General features: G+C 39.6%; 1 protein-coding gene across 1 annotated transcript in view; it reads right to left on the bottom strand.

The window, feature by feature from the left end:
• SHCBP1L (SHC binding and spindle associated 1 like) overlaps window positions 1-3,315 on the bottom strand; it is a 45,197-nt gene extending 41,882 nt beyond the window's left edge. The window contains exons 1-2 of the mRNA XM_029227191.1: window positions 2,810-3,315; window positions 1,126-1,275 (exon numbers count right to left, since the gene is read on the bottom strand). Coding sequence (XP_029083024.1) covers window positions 1,126-1,275; window positions 2,810-3,217 — 558 coding nt within the window. The 5' untranslated portion in view covers window positions 3,218-3,315. The remainder of the gene's footprint in view (window positions 1-1,125; window positions 1,276-2,809) is intronic.
• Between the last annotated feature and the right edge of the window lie 15,582 nt (window positions 3,316-18,897).

The raw sequence follows: 18,897 nt of genomic DNA, 5'->3' as shown, positions 1-18,897 counted from the left end.
TGTAGGGGCTATCATGTGATGTTGAGAGAGAAGCCAAGCAATTGCTGTGTTACCATCCCTCATTTCAATCAGGAATGTTCCACTTTAATATGTTGTATATGTGGGACTTCCTCATAAAACTTGACTGAAAAAACCCAAACTTATACTGTTAAAAAATTTTTTTCAGATACTATAGAGTCCACCTCCTCTTATTTTATCCATGTGAAAAAAGTCCAAAGAAGTTATGAAAGTTCTAGGCAAAATCTACTCAAAATCTGAAGTTGGTCAAACCTCAAAGAACCACTAAAAATAGAGTATTATTGGAAAATTAATCCCAAGACTTTCATATTCTTTTGTAGCATCTATGACTGAAAATATGCCATCCTTTACTGTAAAAATACCACTAATTTACTTTTCCATATAACACAGAATTGAATTGTTTTCAGGCAGTGTGCAATGTAATGAGTTTCAAACACAATTTTTTCTTGTCACCAAAACCACAAATTTGAAATATCTATCTGAAACAGGGGTACTATTTGTGATTGTAAATATTGATTTCTATACAAGGATAATTAACCTTTAAGTGAATTGAATTTATCATGTCAAATATGCTACAATATTTAACATATAGACCTATAAAAGCAAAATTGTATCAGCTGAAGGTTTGGAAGTGGATGTATTATACTAAAAGGGCACTTTTCATAGGAAAATATTTCAAATTTTACCAATAGTTTTCTGATCTATTTTTTTCTTTCCTAATGTAACTAAACCTCATAATTCGGATAAATGAAGATTAAAGAGAAATGATGGGGAAAAAAGGCCCAAGTTAATTAAAGCCTAAGTTACTAAATTTTAAGAAATGCACTTTAGTTATTTTTATGTTATTTGAGCAATTGAAACTAGGCTAATAAATATTATGTAATACTAGATTTGATTTAATGACAACTGTTTATAGGTAAATGGGTGCTAATATCCCTCCTTACCTTCTTTTTACACTATTAATTTGCTTAGAAACTTAAAATAGAAGTAAACTTTTGTCAACCTTTGTTTAAGTATCAAAGCCTCAAATTAATAAGGTTACATTTTGGTCTTAAAAAGAACTGATAATTTCACTCAAAGAACAAGGATCAGGTGAAAATTATTTACCTCAACCAGTATACCAACAAAAGAAATAGAAGCTTCTTCATATTTCACAAAGAATAACTCAGGATTAGTTTTCCAGACTCCAAGCCATTTGCCTTTCAACTTTAATTTTTCTGATAGGTATCTACACATAGCATCATCAGCATCTTCTGCCTAGCAAAAGAAAAAATAGATACATATAAATATATGAAATTATAGATTTATATATTTTTTTACTGATTTCTATTTAAATATGAAACCAATATACCCTTAAATAATGAAAAACCTGGGAAATAATAGATTTTTAACTGAATCTATAATGGAAAATAGAAACATTAAAAAATTAAAATAAATTTAAAAGAGATCTATTCACTCAATAGAGTAATTCAGAGATGAGACATCTACTTATTATGTTTTAAGTAATTGGTTTTATTAATCCACTGAGCAAAAAGTATACTGTAATTATACATATAAGAACATAGTTATTATCATGTTAAAAAACAGTAATGATTTTTTCTGAACTTTAAAGATTTATTGACTTTATTTAAAATTTATTCAGTACATAAAAATTTAAAATAGAAATCCACTCTATAAAACAAATGAGCATATTAAGCATTCAATAAATATCTGCCCATTTGATTTTCTACATTTCAATTCAGCGACCTCAGGATGACAAATAATATAAACTATTATGAAACTCAGTCATTAGACACTGACTGATTAATGACACTGTGATTTATATAAATGTTTTTCAATTGCCTTTAAGAGGTCTAGCCTTCTCCAACCTCGAATATCAAATATAAGTTGGTCATTAAATACCATTCTAGTTTTATGGTAACAGTATTTTTAAAATTTTTCTTCTGATTATAAAATATGGTTAACCTACAGAAAATCTGCAAAATACAGATAATATAAGGAAAACAAAAACCACCCCTAATCCTGACAGCCAGAATAACCATAGTTGATATTTTGGTGCATTTCCTTCCAGTCTTTTTTCTATGCGTATATTCATCCATACATATGAAGCATATGTTTTGTCTTCTGATTTTTTTTCCTTAACATTATAGCATAAGCATATCTATAGTTTCTGAAAACATAATTTTTACAGCTGCATGATTTTCCATTACATGAAGCACCACAAGTTCTTTACAGCCCCCATAGTTGGAAATTTAGTTTCTAGTTTTTAAATTTTATAAACATCGGTGCAATGAAATCCTTGTACACAAATTCTTCTGCTATAACTTAAAAAAAGAAAAAACAGGTTAGAAAAAACAATATTTGCTCTATTCAGTATTACCAAGTATGTATCTTCTTTACAAAACCTCATTCCACATCCTAGACTGATGGCTGGGAACCACTCTTAAAGTGTAAACGTTTTGAGTTATTGTAGTGTAAAAGTCAAGGCTAAGTAACCTTATCCTTATGCTTGGGCACAGATTGTAAACGAAAACACTAAGATGCATACCTGGGCACTGATAACCTCTCAGAAAACCAGAAAACACTATGTGATCTGTTTGAAGGAAAATCGAATTGGAACTCCTTTAACAGGGCCTGGGAACCTCCAACAAGGTGGAAGCCCTGGAAGTGTGGAGTAAATTTACTTTTTGAAATGCAGGGTTTCTTTGTGCCCTCTGTACCCCCATCAGCATAGGAGGAAGACCCGAGTCCCTCGGTGCTGGATTCCCGTCCGTTTTCTTCTTCTCCTCACCTTGCAGCCCTGCAGCACCTCGTCGCAATACAGCGCCACCTTCTCCTCCCGCCACATCCCCCTCATAGGGGACACGCAGACTGGGGGCAGTGGCTGCGCCTTCTCGTCATCCTCCTCCGGCACCGACAGAAGGGGCTCCTCTTCCTCCTCCTCGGGCCCCTGTCCCCGGCCCTCGGCCTGAGAGCCCGGCAGGAGCTGGAGCCGCCGCTGGGCCGCCTCCCGGACGTCTTTCCGCTTCACGGGGCGAGGGGAGGCCACCACCGACCGCACGGCAGACGCGGCGCTCTTCAGGGTCCCCGCCTCCACCGAGTCCCCGGTGAGCGCGGAGACAGCCTTCTCGCCTCGCCGCCCGGGGCTGACGGTTCGGACCGAGTCTTCAGGCACCGTGGCTCTGGATCCCGACGCCATCTCCTCAGCCCCCTGCGGGCCAGCGGCAACCGTTAGTCGCTTCACGGCCCGGCTCGCGCGGGCCAATGGGCGAGCAACGAGCGCGGCGGCTCGAGGGGATCCCGCTTGGAGGGAGTTGGGGGATGGGGTGGTGGGCGCGGGTCCGGGTGTCGCGGGTGGTTCTGGGGCTTGGAGGTAGGTAGGGATACTGTGGGGCGCGACGGGGCCTGGGGGAAGGAAGGTTCTGGGCCGTCTGTTGGCGGGCGGGGGAGGGGCGCCACTAGATGATGCCCACTCCGCGGGCGCTGGCTCTAACCACACCCTGCTCACCTCAGAACCATCCAGAGACAGAATTCTTTCCCCATGGAGGGTTTTCATGGGGTCCTCACACGTTTTCAGGGTGATTGTGCGTCACCCTTCAGGTCCTCAAGACCTAACGAATGTAGGTGGTACCTAACCCTCTACACACGCGTGTCTGCACAAACACAACCTGGAGGAAAATTTATTTTTATACTGGGTGGTGATGATAACTACAACTTTCTGGTTATTACTAGAGTTAACTCCAGTGTCAAATCCAACGACGTAGGTTTCCTCCAACATATTCACAGGGTTCCCAAAATAAAATTTCTTTTACATTTTAAGCAAGACATTTTCTGCCAAGAAGGATAGGTTAGTCTATTTTCATGCCCCTATTGTGTTGCTCAAAATTCTCACGTGAAAGATTATATTATGTAACTGTTAAACTGGACGCAAATTTCCAGCTGGGAGTAATGTATGCAAACTATAATACTTTCATAATAAAAGTCTGCTCAAGATAATACTTTGGAGAACAGAGACCATTCGTTTCTGTGATTTTACTATTGCATGTACGTTGAGCCAACTGGAATAACTTTTGTTTACAGTCTAGCTGTGAAATACTGCATAGGGGCTGACAGCACCCAAGGAGAGGAACACCATTGGGAAAACACCTGCCTGCCTTACCCCTGATCTGGAAGGACACTGTGTTAAATTTGGAGTCTATTTTAAGGTAAATATTAGTATTAATATCGTGTAACTATAGTTCAGGGAATAATTACAACATTCATCATGTTTAACTCTAAGTTTATTTCTTTTGTCAGAAGTCCTGGATTTTTTTAAAAAATGATCCCACGCTGTAGATTTTACTCACCAAAAGTAAAATCAGTTACATAAGCATCTCCTGAAAAAGTTTGTTTTTAATAAAATTTGGGTTTTTTATTCTTAGGTTCAGAATAATAGAGACCACTTGTCTTAGTCAGAAGTTCGAAAACAACAACCTCCCACCAAAAAAAGAGAAAGAAGACAAATATTTGTTAGGAACCTGCTACGTGCCAGGCAATGCATAAATGCCAAGTCATAGAAATAAAAGACAAAATTCTTATCCTCATAATCGTAGTGAAGAGTGCAGATAGGTGAATAGATGATTGTGTTTGGTAAGGACCATGATAAAAATATATATACATATATAAGTATACACATATATATGTATATACAAATATATGTATATATATATATTTTTTTCCACATTGTGAGAAAAAGGGACTTTTCTTCCCAGAAGGGATACTTAACCTGAATCTTGATTATGAAAGCAGTATCTGTTCCCTGAGCCAATTTTGCAGTACAGAAAAGCATAAGAAAGAAGAAAATTTAAATAACTTTTTCTTCTTATTGCAATGCCTGGCAATAACAGCTGCTAAATTTGGTAATATTTTCTTTCAGTATTGTTTCCTATCATATTATTACAAAGTTTTGGCCCTATTAACTTCATTTTGTTTTTTATTTAGCGTATCATAAGCGTTTTCTTATCATTACAAATTATTTAAACACATCATTTTCAATAGCTACATACAATTTTTTGTATGGATGTAATTTCCTTAAACCTATACTTTCAGATATTTGGGTTATATTAATTTTTATAATAATAAATATGCCATTTTTAATATCTTTGTGCATAAATTTTTGAAAATTTCAGATCCCCTCACACCACCCCCAGGGAAAAGTGGGATTCCTGAACCAATTTAAGGCTCTCAGTATTGCAAAATTGTTTCCAAAAAAGGATGCATTAACTTCTACTTCACTTAGCAGATAAGATTCCCAGATGAGCTGTTATGAAATAGAAGTAGACTATAGGTGCCTACGGCAGGGGTAGAATGGGGGATGGAGTAGGGTGAACATTCTAGGAAGAGAGAGTTGTTAATGGTTTTACAGAGGGGTAAAATAACTTGGCCTAAGTAGGTTGGTATTGCTGGAATAGAGGGGACAAATTGAATAAAACCTCAGGTTGGAAAACACACAAAAGTGGAAAACACACTTTATATTCCACTCTCTGATCCAGCACCCTCAGTATGCATTCCCATATAAACTTTCCCACCTCCTTCCATTACATATGGGCCACTCCTTCAGTGTCCTTGTCTTCCCTTAGCAGACCCAATACTCCCCTGGCTGAGTTATGTTGTATCTTTTTTTTTTTTTTAATCACCCAAAAGATCTCCTATAAAATAAATTCTTAGGCAAAGAGATAGAATATGATTAAAGTACACACACACACACACACACATCATAGAAAAAACAGTTAGGGACTTCCCTGGTGGCGCACTGGTTAAGAATCCACCAGCCAATGCAGGGGACACGCGTTGGAGCCCTGGTCTGGGAAGATCCCACATGCCGCGGAGCAACTAAGCCTGTGTGCTGCAACTACTGAGCCTGCGCTCTAGAGCCCGTGAGCCACAACTACTGAGCACACGTGCCACAACTACTGAAGCCAGTGTGGCTAGAGTCCATGCTCTGCAACAAGAGAAGCCACCACAATGAGAAGCAGACGCACCACAATGAAGAGTAGCCCCTGCTCGCCACAACTAGAGAAAGCCCACGTGCAGCAATGAAGACCCAACGCAGCCAAAAATAAAAAAATAAAAATTAATTAATTAATTAAAAAAACAGTTAATAGGAGTATACCTAGAGATGAACCAGATACTGAAATTAACATATGAAGTCTTTTTTTTAATTTAATTTTTTTATACAGCAGGTTCTTATTAGTTATCTGTTTTATACATATTAGTGCATATATGTCAATCCCAATCTCCCAATTCATCCCACCACCACCCCCCACCCCCGCTTTCCCCCCTTGGTGTCCATACCTTTGTTTTCTACATCTGTGTCTCTATTTCTGCCTTGCAAACCAGTTCATCCATACCATTTTTCTAGATTCCACATATATGCATGAATATACGATATTTGCATCTCTACAAATGACCCAATTTCATGGCTGAGTAATAGTGCATTGTATATATGTAGCACATCTTCTTTATCCATCCCTCTGTTGATGGGCATTTAGGTTGCTTCCATGACCTGGCTATTGTAAATAGTGCTGCAGTGAACACTGGGGTGCATGTGTCTTTTTGAATTATGGTTTTCTCAGGGTATACGCCCAGTAGTGGGATTGCTGGGTCATATGGTAATTCTATTTTTAGTTTTTTAAGCAACCTCTATACTGTTCTCCATAGTAGCTGTATCAATTTACATTCCCACCAAGAGTGCAAGAAGTTTCCCTTTTCTCCACACCTGCTCCAGCATTTGTTCTTTGCAGATTTTCTGATGATGCCCATTCTAACCGGTGTGAGGTGATACCTCATTGTAGTTTTGATTTTCACTTCTCTAATAATTAGTGATGTTGAGCAGTTTTTCATGTGCCTCTTGGCCATCCGTATGTCTTCTTTGGAGAAATGTCTATTTAGGTCTTCTGCCCATGTTTTGATTGGGTTTTTTGTTTTTTTAATGTTGAGGTGAATGAGCTGTTTATATATTTTGGAGATTAATCCTTTGTCAGTTGATTTGTTTGCAAATATTTTCTCCCATTCTGAGGGTTGTCTTTTCATTGTGTTTATAGTTTCCCTTGCTGTGCAAAAACTTTTAAGTTTCATTACATCCCATTTGTTTATTTTTGTTTTTATTTTCATTATTCTAGGAGGTGGGTCAAAAAAGATCTTGCTGTGATTTATGTCAAAGAGTGTTCTTCTATGTTTTCCTCTAAGAGTTTTATTGTGTCCAGTCTTACATTTAGGTCTTTAATCCATTTTGAGTTTATTTTTGTGTATTGTGTTAGGGAGTGTTCTAATTTCATTTTTTACACATAATTGTCCAGTTTTCCGAGCACCACTTATTGACGAGACTGTCTTTTCTCCACTGTATATCCTCGCCTCCTTTGTCATAGATTAGTTGACCATAGGTGCGTATGTTTATCTCTGGGCTTTCTATCCTGTTCCATTGATCTATATTTCTGTTTTTGTGCCAGTACCATACTATCTTGATTACTGTAGCTTTGTGTTATAGTTTGAAGTCGGGGAGCCTAATTCCTCCAACTCCATTTTTCTTTCTCAAGATTGCTTTGGCTATTCGGGGTCTTTTGTGCCTTCATACAAATTTTAAGAGTTTTCGTTCTACTTCTGTAAAAGCTACCACTGGTAATTTGGTTGGGATTGCATTGAATCTGTAGATTGCTTTGGGTAGTATAGTCATTTTCACAATATTTATTCTTCCAATCCAAGAGCATGGTATATCTCTCCAGCTTTGATTTCTTTCATCAGTGTCTTATAATTTTCTAAGTACAGGTCTTTTACCTCCTTAGGTAGGTTTATTCCTGGGTATTTTATTCCTTTTGTTGCAATGGTGAATAGGATTGTTTCCTTAATTTCTCTTTCTGATCTTTCATCATTTGTGTATAGGAATGCAAGAGATTTCTGTGCATTAATTTTGTATCCTGCAACTTTACCAAATTCATTGAAGAGCTCTAGTAGTTTTCTGTTGGCATCTTTAGGATTATCTATGTTTAGTATCATGTCATCTGCAAACAGTGACAGCTTTTCTTCTTCTTTTCTGATTTGTATTCCTTTTATTTCTTTTTCTTCTCTGATTGCCATGGCTAGGACTTCCAAAACTATGTTGAATAATAGTGGTGAGAGTGGACATCCTTGTTTTGTACGTGATCTTAGAGGAAATGCTTTCAGTTTTTCACCATTGAGAATGATGTTTGCTGTGGGTTAGTCATATATGGCCTTTATTACGTTGAGGTAGGTTCCCTCTATGCCCCCTTTTGGAGAGTTTTTATCATAAATGGGTGTTGAATTTTGTCAAAAGTATTTTCTACATCTATTGAGATGATCATATGGTTTTTATTCTTCAGTTTGTTAATATGGTGTATTGCATTGATTGATTTGCATATATTGAAGAATCCTTGCATCCCTGGGATAAATCCCAGTTGATCAAGGTGTATGATCCTTTTAATGTGTTGTTGGATTCTGTTTGTTAGTATTTTGTTGATGATTTTTGCATCTATATTAGTGATATTCATCTGTAATTTTCTTTTTTGGTAGTATTTTTGTCTAGTTTTGGTGTCAGGGTAATTGTGGCCTTGTAGAATGAGTTTGGCACTTTTCCTTCCTCTGCAATTTTCTGGAAGAGTTTGAGAAGGATGGGTGTTAGCTCTTCTCTAAATGGTTGACAGAATTTGCCTGTGAAGCCATCTGGTCCTGGACTTTTGTTTGTTGGGAGATTTTTAATCCCAGTTTCAATTTCATTACTTGTGATTGGTCTGTTCATATTTTCTATTTCTTCCTGGTTCAGTCTTGGAAGGCTATACCTTTCTAAGAATTTGTCCATTTCTTCCAGGTTGTCCATTTTGTTGGCATAGAGTTGCTTGTAGTAGTCTCTTAGGATGCTTTGTATTTCTGAGGTGTCTCTTGTAACGTCTCCTTTTTCATTTCTAATTTTATTGATTTGAGTCCTCTCCCTCTTTTTCTTGATGAGTCTGGCTAAAGGTTTATCAATTTTGTTTATCTTCTCAAAGAACCAGCTTTTAGTTTTATTTATCTTTGCTATTGTGTTCTTTGTTTCTATTTCATTTATTTCTGCTCTGATCTTTGTGATTTCTTTCCTTCTGCTAACTTTGGGTTTTGTTTGTTCTACTTTCTCTAGTTCCTTTAGGTGTAAGGTTAGATTGTTTATTTGAGATTTTTCTTGTTTCTTGAGGTAGGATTGTATTGCTTTAAACTTCCCTCTTAGAACTGCTTTTGCTGTGTCCCATAGGTTTTGGATTGTTGTGTTTTCATTGTCATTTGTCTCTAGGCATTTTTTGATTTCCCCTTTGATTTCTTCAGTGATCTCTTGGTTATTTAGTTACATATAGTTTAGCCTCTATGTGTTTGTGTTTTTTTCGGTTTTTTTCCCCTGTAATTGATTTCTAATCTCATAGCGTTGTGGTTGGAAAAGACACTTGGTATGATTTCAATTCTTTTAAATTTACCAGGGCTTGATTTGTGACCCAAGATGTGATCTATCCTGGAGAATGTTCCATTTGCACTTGAGAAGAAAGTGTAATCTTCTGTTTTCACATGGAATGTCCTATATATATCAATTAAATCTATCTGGTCTGTTGTGTCATTTAAAGCTTGTGTTTCCTTATTAATTTTCTGTTTGGATGACCTGTCCATTGGTGTAAGTGAAGTGTTAAAGTCCCCCAATATTATTGCGTTACTGTTGATTTCCTTTTTTATAGCTGTTAGCATTTGCCTTATGTATTGAGGTGCTCCTATGTTAGGTGCATATATATGTATAATTGTTATATCTTCTTCTTGGATTGATCCCTTGATCATTACGTAGTGTCCTTCCTTGTCTCTTGTAACATTCTTTATTTTAAAATCTATTTTATCTGATACGAGTATTGCTACTCCAGCTTTCTTTTGATTTCCATTTACATGGAATATCTTTTTCCATCCCCTCACTTTCAGTCTGTATGTATCCCTAGGTCTGAAGTGAGTCTCTTGTAGATAGCATATAGATGGGTCTTGTTTTTGTAACCATTCAGCGAGCCTGTGTCTTTTGGTTGGAGCATTTAATCTATTCACATTTAAGGTAATTATCGATACGTATGTTCCTATTACCATTTTCTTAATTGTCTTGGGTTTGTTTTTGTAGGTCCTTTTCTCCTCTTGTGTTTCCCACTTAGAGAAGTTCCTTTAGCATTTGTTGTAGAGCTGGTTTGGTGGTGCTGCATTCTCTTAGGTTTTGCTTGTCTGTAAACTTTTGATTTCTCCGTCAGATCTGAATGAGACCATTGCCAGATAGAGTAATCTTGTTTGTAGGTTCTTCCCTTTCATCACTCTAAATATATTGTGCTACTCCCTTCTGGCTTGTAGCGTTTCTGCTGAGAAATCAGCTGTTAACCTTACTGGAGTTCCCTTGTATGTTATTTGTCGTTTTTCCCCTGTTGCTTTTAATAATTTTGCTTTGTCCTTGATTTTTCCCAATTTGATTACTATGTGTCTAGGCATGTTTCTCCTTGGGTTTATCTTGCCTGGGAATCGCTGCACTTCCTGGACTTGGGTGGCTATTTCCTTTCCCATGTTAGGGAAGTTTTTGACTAAAATCTCTTTAAATATTTTCTCGGGTCCTCTCTCTCTCTCTTCTCCTTCTGGGACCCCTATAATGCGAATGTTAATGCATTTAATGTTGTCCCAGTGGCCTCTTAGGCTGTCTTCATTTCTTCTGTTCCACGGCAGTGAATTCCACCATTTTGTCTTACAAGTCTCTTATCTGTTCTTCTGCCCCAGTTATTCTGCTATTGATTCCTTTGAGTGTGTTTTTCATATTGGTTATTGTATTGTTCATCTCTGTTTGTTGTTCTTTAATTCTTCTAGGTGTTCTTTAATTCTTTTAGGTGTTTGTTCTTTAATTCTTCTAGGTCTTTGTTAAACATTTCTTGCATCTTCTCCATCTTTGCCTCCATTCTTTTTGCGAGGTCCTGGATCATCTTCACTATCATTATTTTGAATTTTTTTTCTGGAAGGTTGCCTGTCTCCACTTCATTTAGTTGTTTTTCTGGGGTTTTATCTTGTTCCTTCATCTGGTACAAAGTCCTGTGCCTTTTCATTTTGTCTGTCTTTCTGTGAATGTTGTTTTCATTCCACAGGCTGCAGGATTGTAGTTCTTCTTGCTTCTGCTGTCTGCCCTCTGGTGGATGAGCCTATCTAAGAGGTTTGTGGAAGCTTCCTGATGGGAGAGACTGGTGGTGGGTAGAGCTGGGTGTTGTTCTGGTGGGCAGAGCTCAGTAAAACTTTAATCCACTTGTCTGCTGATGGGTGGGGCTGAGTTCCCTCCCTGTTGGTTTTTTGGCCTGAGGCGACCCAGCACTAGAGGCTACAGGCTCTTTGATGGGACTAATGGCGGACTCCGAGAGGGCTCATGCCAAGGAGTACTTCCCAGAACTTCTGCTGCCAGTGTCCTTGTCCCCACCGTGAGCCACAGCCGCCCTCCGCCTCTTCAGGAGACCCTGCAACACTAGCAGGTAGGTCTGGCTCAGTCTCCTATGGGGCCACTGCTCCTTCTGCCTGGGTCCTGATGCACCCACTACTTTGTGTGTGCCCTCCAAGAGTGGAGTCTCTTTTTCCCCCAGTCCTGTCAAAGTCCTGCAATCAAATCCTGCTAACCTTCAAAGTCTGATTCTCTGGGAATTCTTCCTCCCATTGCCAGGCCCCCAGGTTGGGAAGCCTGATGTGGGGCTCAGAACCTTCACTCCAGTGGGTGGACTTCTGTGACATAAGTGTTCCCCAGTTTGTGAGTCACCCACCCAGTGGTTATTGGATTTGACTTTATTGTGATTGCGCCCCTCCTACCGTCTCATTGTGGCTTCTCCTTTGTCTTTGGATGTGGGGTATCTTTTTTGGTGAGTTCCAGTGTCTTCCTGTCAATGATTGTTCAGCAGTTAGTTGTGATTCTGGTGCTCTCGCAAGAGGGAGTCGGGTTTTGTTGTATCTTAACTCTATTTATTGGACTGGTGGCCAGGAGGAAATATGGGGTAGATCGTCAGGAGTGGTGCATGTAAGGCAGAAGCGTATGCATCATCTTCGAGCACAGGGGCTAGCCTTTGATGGGAAGATGTATGCCCAGAAGGTTCAGGGGAACCTGGGGATTTAATATTTTCAAATGTATCAACCAAGATATCCCCAACTCTCAGGTTCCTACTCCTTCCCAATCAGAGCCTCACTTTGATTTAGCAATCTCGCTCTGACTGAGAACTCAACCTTCTCTGAAACTTCATTGCTTTTGTAAAAACATGGAGCTCAGTTTTTTCCTGCCCTTCTGCAGAAAATGAGTCTTTTTATTTGCTGCAGTGGAGGCCTCTCGCCTCTCACCTTAAATTGGTGATTAATCACCTTAGCCTTTCTTTGTCTTATGCCAGTGCATAGAATAAGTAAGACTCAGCAAGAGCCATAAGAGTCCTTATAATTACCTCTTCCACCAAACTTCTCAAACTCCTGATATTGTACCACCAGTGAAGCCCTTCCCTTTCACCCGCAGTGAAAGTTTTAACCATTGCACCTACACCTGCTGGGAGCTATTGGTATTCCACCTACCACCAATGACAGTGTTCTCATTGACAACTGGTGATCCAGCTCCAAAATATCATCTTATAATCTGCTTCCATACCAACTGTCTTAGGTTGGGGATCCTGGGATTCAGGATCTGAGAGAATGATTTGCATAAAGAGAATTTGAGGGAGTGTTTTTGAGAACAACATCTGTAAGGGAAGGAAGGAAGTGGGAATCTGTGCTTTCTTACAGCAGTTAAAACAATTCTTGCGTTTGATTAGTAATTCTAACTAGCAAGGCCTTGTGTGCTAAATGAGGCCAGCTCTATTCTATACTTTGCATGGGAGAGGGGTTGTGTGTGGGGGGAGGGGCATATTTCCTCTCTTTTTGGAGACTTTTCCTTGAATTGGATATTCCTTGCCATTGTAGTGGTAAGATGCATGATTTTGATAGTTGAGTGGTGCCCCAAGGTGGAAAGGATGTTTCCAGGCCTGTGTAGAGATTAGGGCTCAGGTCTGCCAAAAATGAGGAGAGAGTCTGTGGACCCTGCATACATGGGCTAGTTTCCACATTGGGTTTTGTTGCAAAAACCTCCTGGTTTGTCTTGTTTGTCACAAGGACCTTGAAGGGGATACCTGACTATAGCATAATTGAATTTGAGAAACTTAAGGTCCTGGATATCGTTCTTTCTCTCTCATTCCCAAGGATCTGATCAGTAGCCATTGTCCTACCTTGCTCATGCTCTTTTCTTCACCTGAAATGCCTTTCCTGCTTGCCTCTACCTGTCAAAATTCCTCTAAGCCAGGTTCCAATACATGTCCCTTATCAGAACTAAACTTCCTCTCTTCTGTGCTCTCAGAGTACTTTTTGCATAGTATTATAATACACTGAAAACACTTCATGTGGAAAGACAACGACATTTATAGTTTTTATCCCCAGTACTTAACCCAGTTTTGGCACATAACTAGTAAAAGTTTTGAGAATTACAGCACTCTAGGGGTACAATAAATATTTTTCCAACTTCTGAATTGTGAAGTGTGTGTCTGTCTCCCTTAGGTTATTACCTCCATGCTGCTCAGGATCAGGTTCTACTCATCTTTATGTTCACTACAGAACTTTTTTAGCACGGAGGTCTCACATTGCCAGTTCTTAGTGCATGTGTGCTTAAATTCTTTAGGTTAATGTAAATACTTGTATGCTGTTATTCTCTTTGGGTTGGGCTGTCTTGGGGAGCTCTGGGTTAAATCCACAGACTGTTTCCAATATACAAATCATCTAAATGACAAAGTTTTATTTAAAATTTAGAACTCATTATTTTTTATTAGAAAAATATTTCTGATCAAAACTCCTTTTCTTCTTAGGTCACCGTGAAGTAGAAAAAGTAGGCTTGTAAATTCTTTCAATCCTGCAGCCCCTGAACATTAATTCCTTGGGATCTTCTTTTCTCTTTTTTGGTCTTAGAGGGAAAGAACAAAGCACTGATGAGTAATAACAGCTAGCCCTAAGCAAAACAAAGCATAGATAAGGCTCACTGACATTTCAGAGGTCCACCCAGACTCAGAGTTTTCTTGATGTTTCATTATTATATAGAGTAGGGGCTTGGAGTCAGGAGCAGTGCAGATCCACTTGACATAAATACAGAGATGTAATAGGGGCTGGAGTGTAATAAAACCAACTTTGGGATTGGAGGAATGTACTGGAGAGATAGCAGAGACCTGGAGGATTTGTGAAATGTGAAATAAAATAGAGTCATTAATGTCAAGCAGTTTTAAAATGGAGTCGGGGGCTGTTAAGGAAGTGGACATTACACATATCCTCACCAGGTGGAACCATGAAATTTTGAACTGAGCCAAAGCACAAGTAGTCCAAAGATTCTGCAAAAACACCTGCAACTTGTCAGAGTAATGGACTTTTACCTCCCTCTAGTGATAACCTTGGCATTCAGTAATGTTTAGCAAAGACTAGCCTCTGCCTCCAACTCCAATTAAAAGTCTTTGTAATGCAAACCTCCCTTCTTTGCCTTTAAAAGCCCCTGACTTTTTCTCCCTAGCAGGACACTGTTCGGGTTGCTACCTGAATTTGCATGCCTTGAATTGCAATTCTTTGATCCCAAATAAAGGTTTTTTGCCTGATTATCCCTTTCTAGTTTTGTTTAGGTCGAGGGGTGTCAGAAGTGGGATCTGAAGTGCTCTCAATGCCACAGGACTGATATTTCCTGGAATCAGTGTGGTACACCCAGACCGTCTTGTGTTCACTGTTTCCACAGATTGCCATCTCCTTCAACTGTGAGTCATCTCAGGCTCCAACCTCCCTTCTTTAAGTTGAGGTTGATCCTTTCTTTGGGATCAGGTGGGCAGTTGCCCTGGAGGACGATTGTCGCACTCTGCCAGTTCATTGCTGTGCTGCTAGAGGGGTTTCCCTTCTGCTGAGTGTTCTGATCTCTTTGCATGCTTATTTAATTATGGGATTGTACTTTTTAAAATTCCCCCAAGTATCTTCCCCCAGGGACCCAAGTAGGTTTTATGTTTAAAAACTATGGTCCTGGGAGTTCCCTGGTGGCCTAGTGGTTAGGATTTGGCACTTTCACTGCAGAGGCCCAGGTTTGATCCCTGGTCGGGGAACCATCCCACATGCCACACAGCATGGCCAAAATCCAAAAAGAAAGAAACAAACAAAAAACAGAAAACAGGGCTTCCCTGGTGTACAGTGGTTGAGAGGCTGCCTGCTGATGCAGGGGATGTGGGTTCATGTCCCGGTCCGGGAGGATCCCACATGCCGCGGAGCCACTGGGCCGGTGAGCCATGGCTGCTGAGTCTGTGCATCTGGAGCCTGTGCTCCACAACGGGAGAGGCCCACGTACTGCACAAAAAAAAAACAAACCAAAAAACCAAACAGAAAACAAAACAAAACAACAACAAAAAATCCCCAAAAAACTATGGTCCTTTATTTTATAAATTTCTCTTTCAATGGACTGATAATACCAAATATGATTTAAAATTACAGTTGGCTACAACGGGGTTCTTTTGAAGTCCCTAAACTTATTTTTCTGCACAATAAACTTGAGAACTGCAGAACTAAGCAAACTGAATGGGGCACTTACTTTAATTGGTATTTAGAAGCCTCTAAATGAGTCCAAGATTCCAAAATCACTTCCCTCCAAGATACAAATTCTAAACTTTCTGAAGTGGTTTCTCAGTTACAAAAGACTCATAACTCTTCTCTGTCACCCCCTCCTGCTCCTCAAGTCTGCCCTCCACCCACCCATCCTCCACCTCTCCTGCTTCCCTTTACCCTTCCCTTGCTGAACTCCCATTTTATTCCAAAGACCCCAAGGCCTCCCTTGATCTTCCAGCCCCAGCGTCTTCTATTTAAACCATTTCAAATTCTCCCCTTTAAATTGGAACCCAATAATGAGGGCACCCATTTATTTATTTGGCCATGCCACATGGCTTGTGGGATATTAGCTTCCTGACCAGGGATTGAACCCTGGCCGACAACAGTGAAAGCATGAAGTCCCAACTACTGGACCTCCAGGGGATTCCCAGGGCACCCTTTTAAATGTCATTTATACACTTTGGACGAAGGCAGAATTGTGAGCTATAGCCAAAGAATTTCCCAAGGTTACTGAAGATCCTCACCATTTTGCAAAGGAATTTATCATTGTCATTCAAACCTATGAGCCTGTGTTTCCTGATCTTTAATAATTAGTCCACATGCTCATGGGAGAAGGTCAGGTCCAACACTAGATAGCTAATGCTAGCTGGAATCATCCTCTAGAGTATATTCAGTGGATCATGGCAGCTGATCCAAAGCCCAAGAAGCAGCAAAAACCTTATATGAAGCCATCCACCAGGCCTTCCCAAAAACCGGTTGATAGGAATAAAATGCAAGCATGCAGTCAAGGACTGACAAACCTGTGCATGACTATTACAACTGACATAAAATTGTTTTCAAGGAAAACTCTGGACTCCCTTTGGATGCAGAGTCACTAAGGTGGCCTGTAACTCCATGTTCATAAACAGCCCAGATGAAGATCTCACAATTCTAGTAAAATGAGCACAACTTAATTGGGAAACCATGGTAACTTCCAATTTGGTTAATCTGGGAAACCAATTGACCTGGACTATTCAAAATTCAAATAAATGAAAAGCCACTAAAATCGTGAATTTACAGCTTTAACAGGTATAGGCCTCTTTCCAGGGGCTTCAACAAACTAAATCAAAGCCTCACACTCTAAAAATGTTTGCCATTTTTGCAAGAAACATGGCCATTGGAAAAAGGATTGCCTTAAACTAAAACACTTTAAACAATCCTCCCGTGTTAAACCTTCAGCTCCTCTTATGGACTGAGCCTGCTCGAGGACAAACAAGGGGTTTTTCCAATCCTTCCCTTTAGTCTTCTGGACGAAACTTCCCTATGATTGGAAATGAAGTCCTTACTGTCTTAATTGACACTGGAGCCACACTATTCATGCTCAACCACACCAACCTCAAACAACCCCTTCCTCAGAGCACTGAGAAAATTCAAATGGTGACAACATCTAATAAACCCCTGATAGCTTATAAGTCCCTTAACTTTCCTTTCCAACTGGGCTCCCTCCAGGACAGCTATTCCTTCCTATTGCTCAATTCTGCTCCTGTCAACTTCCTAGGAAAAGACTTTTTAGACAAATACCATGCTGCCATCTTTTTTTCTCTAAAGAGGGAAATTATCCTCGAAATTGATTTAACCCCCTCAACAACTAATGGCATTCCAAGCTCCTCAATCCTATTAGCAATTTTTGCCCTTAGGACAAGCTTTTAAAATGACATAAACTTAAAACTCCTCAAAGAAGTCCCTGAGAAACTCTGGGCAAGCAAAGTCCACAACCAACATTGGGTGGATTCATTCAGCTCTCCCAATTCAAATTTAAATTGACCCTGGTAAGCCTTCTCCTAATATTGAACAGTATCCTTTAAATCTTGAGGCCTTAGCAGGGATTAAACCAATCATAGAGGAATATAAGACACAAGGCCCCATAGTCCCTTGCACCAGTCCTTGTATTATACCCATTCTCCCTATTAAGAAACCCGAGGAAGAGGATAGAGATTTGTCCAAGATTTGAGGGCTATTAATAACATTGTTATCTCCTTCTTGTTATCCAGTTGTCTCCAACCCTCATACCGTTTTAACGGCAATACCTACAGAGAATAAATTTTTCACCATAATAAATCTCTGTAGTGAATTTTTCAGCATACCCTGTGGATCCTGAAAGTCAATTTTTATTCACTTTCATGTGGGAAGGACAACGATACCCCTGACTATACTGAGAGCTTTTTCTACTTTTCACAGATCCTAAAAGCAGATTTAGCAGATGTCGTTTTTCCACAAGGGTCTACCGTCTTTCAATATGTTGATGAACTTCTTTTCTGGTCCTCTTGCAAGGAAGCAAGTGAGCAAGATAGCATCCGTCTCCTCAAGCTGTTAGTAACTAAAGTCTTTAGGTCTCTAAAGAGATTACTGCTTACTCAAATTCAGATCAAATACCCAAGACACTTGATCTCAGATCAAGGACTCCTTTTAGACTCTAAAAAGATTCAAAATGTCTCAAATTTCCCACAGACCAAAAGACAACTTCAAGGATTTGGGGGTCTGGCCAGATACTGTAGGAACTGGATACCTAACTTTTTCTTAATCACCCAGTCTCTTTATGCGTTGCTCAAAGCTGAAAGACCAGATCCCTTAGAGTGGGAAGAAAACACCTTATGGCTTTCCAGAACCAGAAAAGCAGATTTCTCAGCCCCCCTGCTTTAGGACATCCTAATTACCAGCTTCCTTTTTTTTCTCTTTGTGTAGGAAAGGGAAGAGAATGCCTTAGGAGTGCTTATTAAAAGGCACAGAGGTCAACACCGACCCCTTAGCTATTGCAGTCAACAACTAGACCCTGTAGCCAGAGGTCTTCCCCCATGAACGAGAGCTATTTCAGCTGCAGCAGCGCTTACAAGATCAACTGAAGAAATAGTTATGGGCTGTCCACTCATCACCTATGTTCCCCATGCAATAAAAGCCTTGCTCAATTCTCACCACACTAAACACCTTTCTGCAAGCTGTCTTACCTCACACGAAATATTGTGACTAACTTCTCACATAACTCTTTCCCACTGCAACGACCTTAACACTGCAAGCCGTGTCCCTTTACCTACTGAGGAAACTCCTCGTGACTGTCTGATCCTGACTGATCAGTTATTAATCCTAAGAGCTGACTTACAAGAAACCACTGTTGCTAATGCAGGGATTTTACGATTTATTGATGGTTCTTATTCGAAAAATGGCAAAGGAAAA

The sequence above is a fragment of the Monodon monoceros genome, unplaced genomic scaffold (genome assembly GCF_005190385.1).
Source record: "Monodon monoceros isolate NGI ecotype Baffin Bay Population unplaced genomic scaffold, NGI_Narwhal_1 Super_Scaffold_18, whole genome shotgun sequence".
In the NCBI taxonomy this organism is placed as follows: domain Eukaryota; kingdom Metazoa; phylum Chordata; class Mammalia; order Artiodactyla; family Monodontidae; genus Monodon; species Monodon monoceros.
The sequence above is the reverse complement of the archived record's forward strand: the minus strand, read 5'-3'. Positions and strand labels throughout refer to the sequence as shown.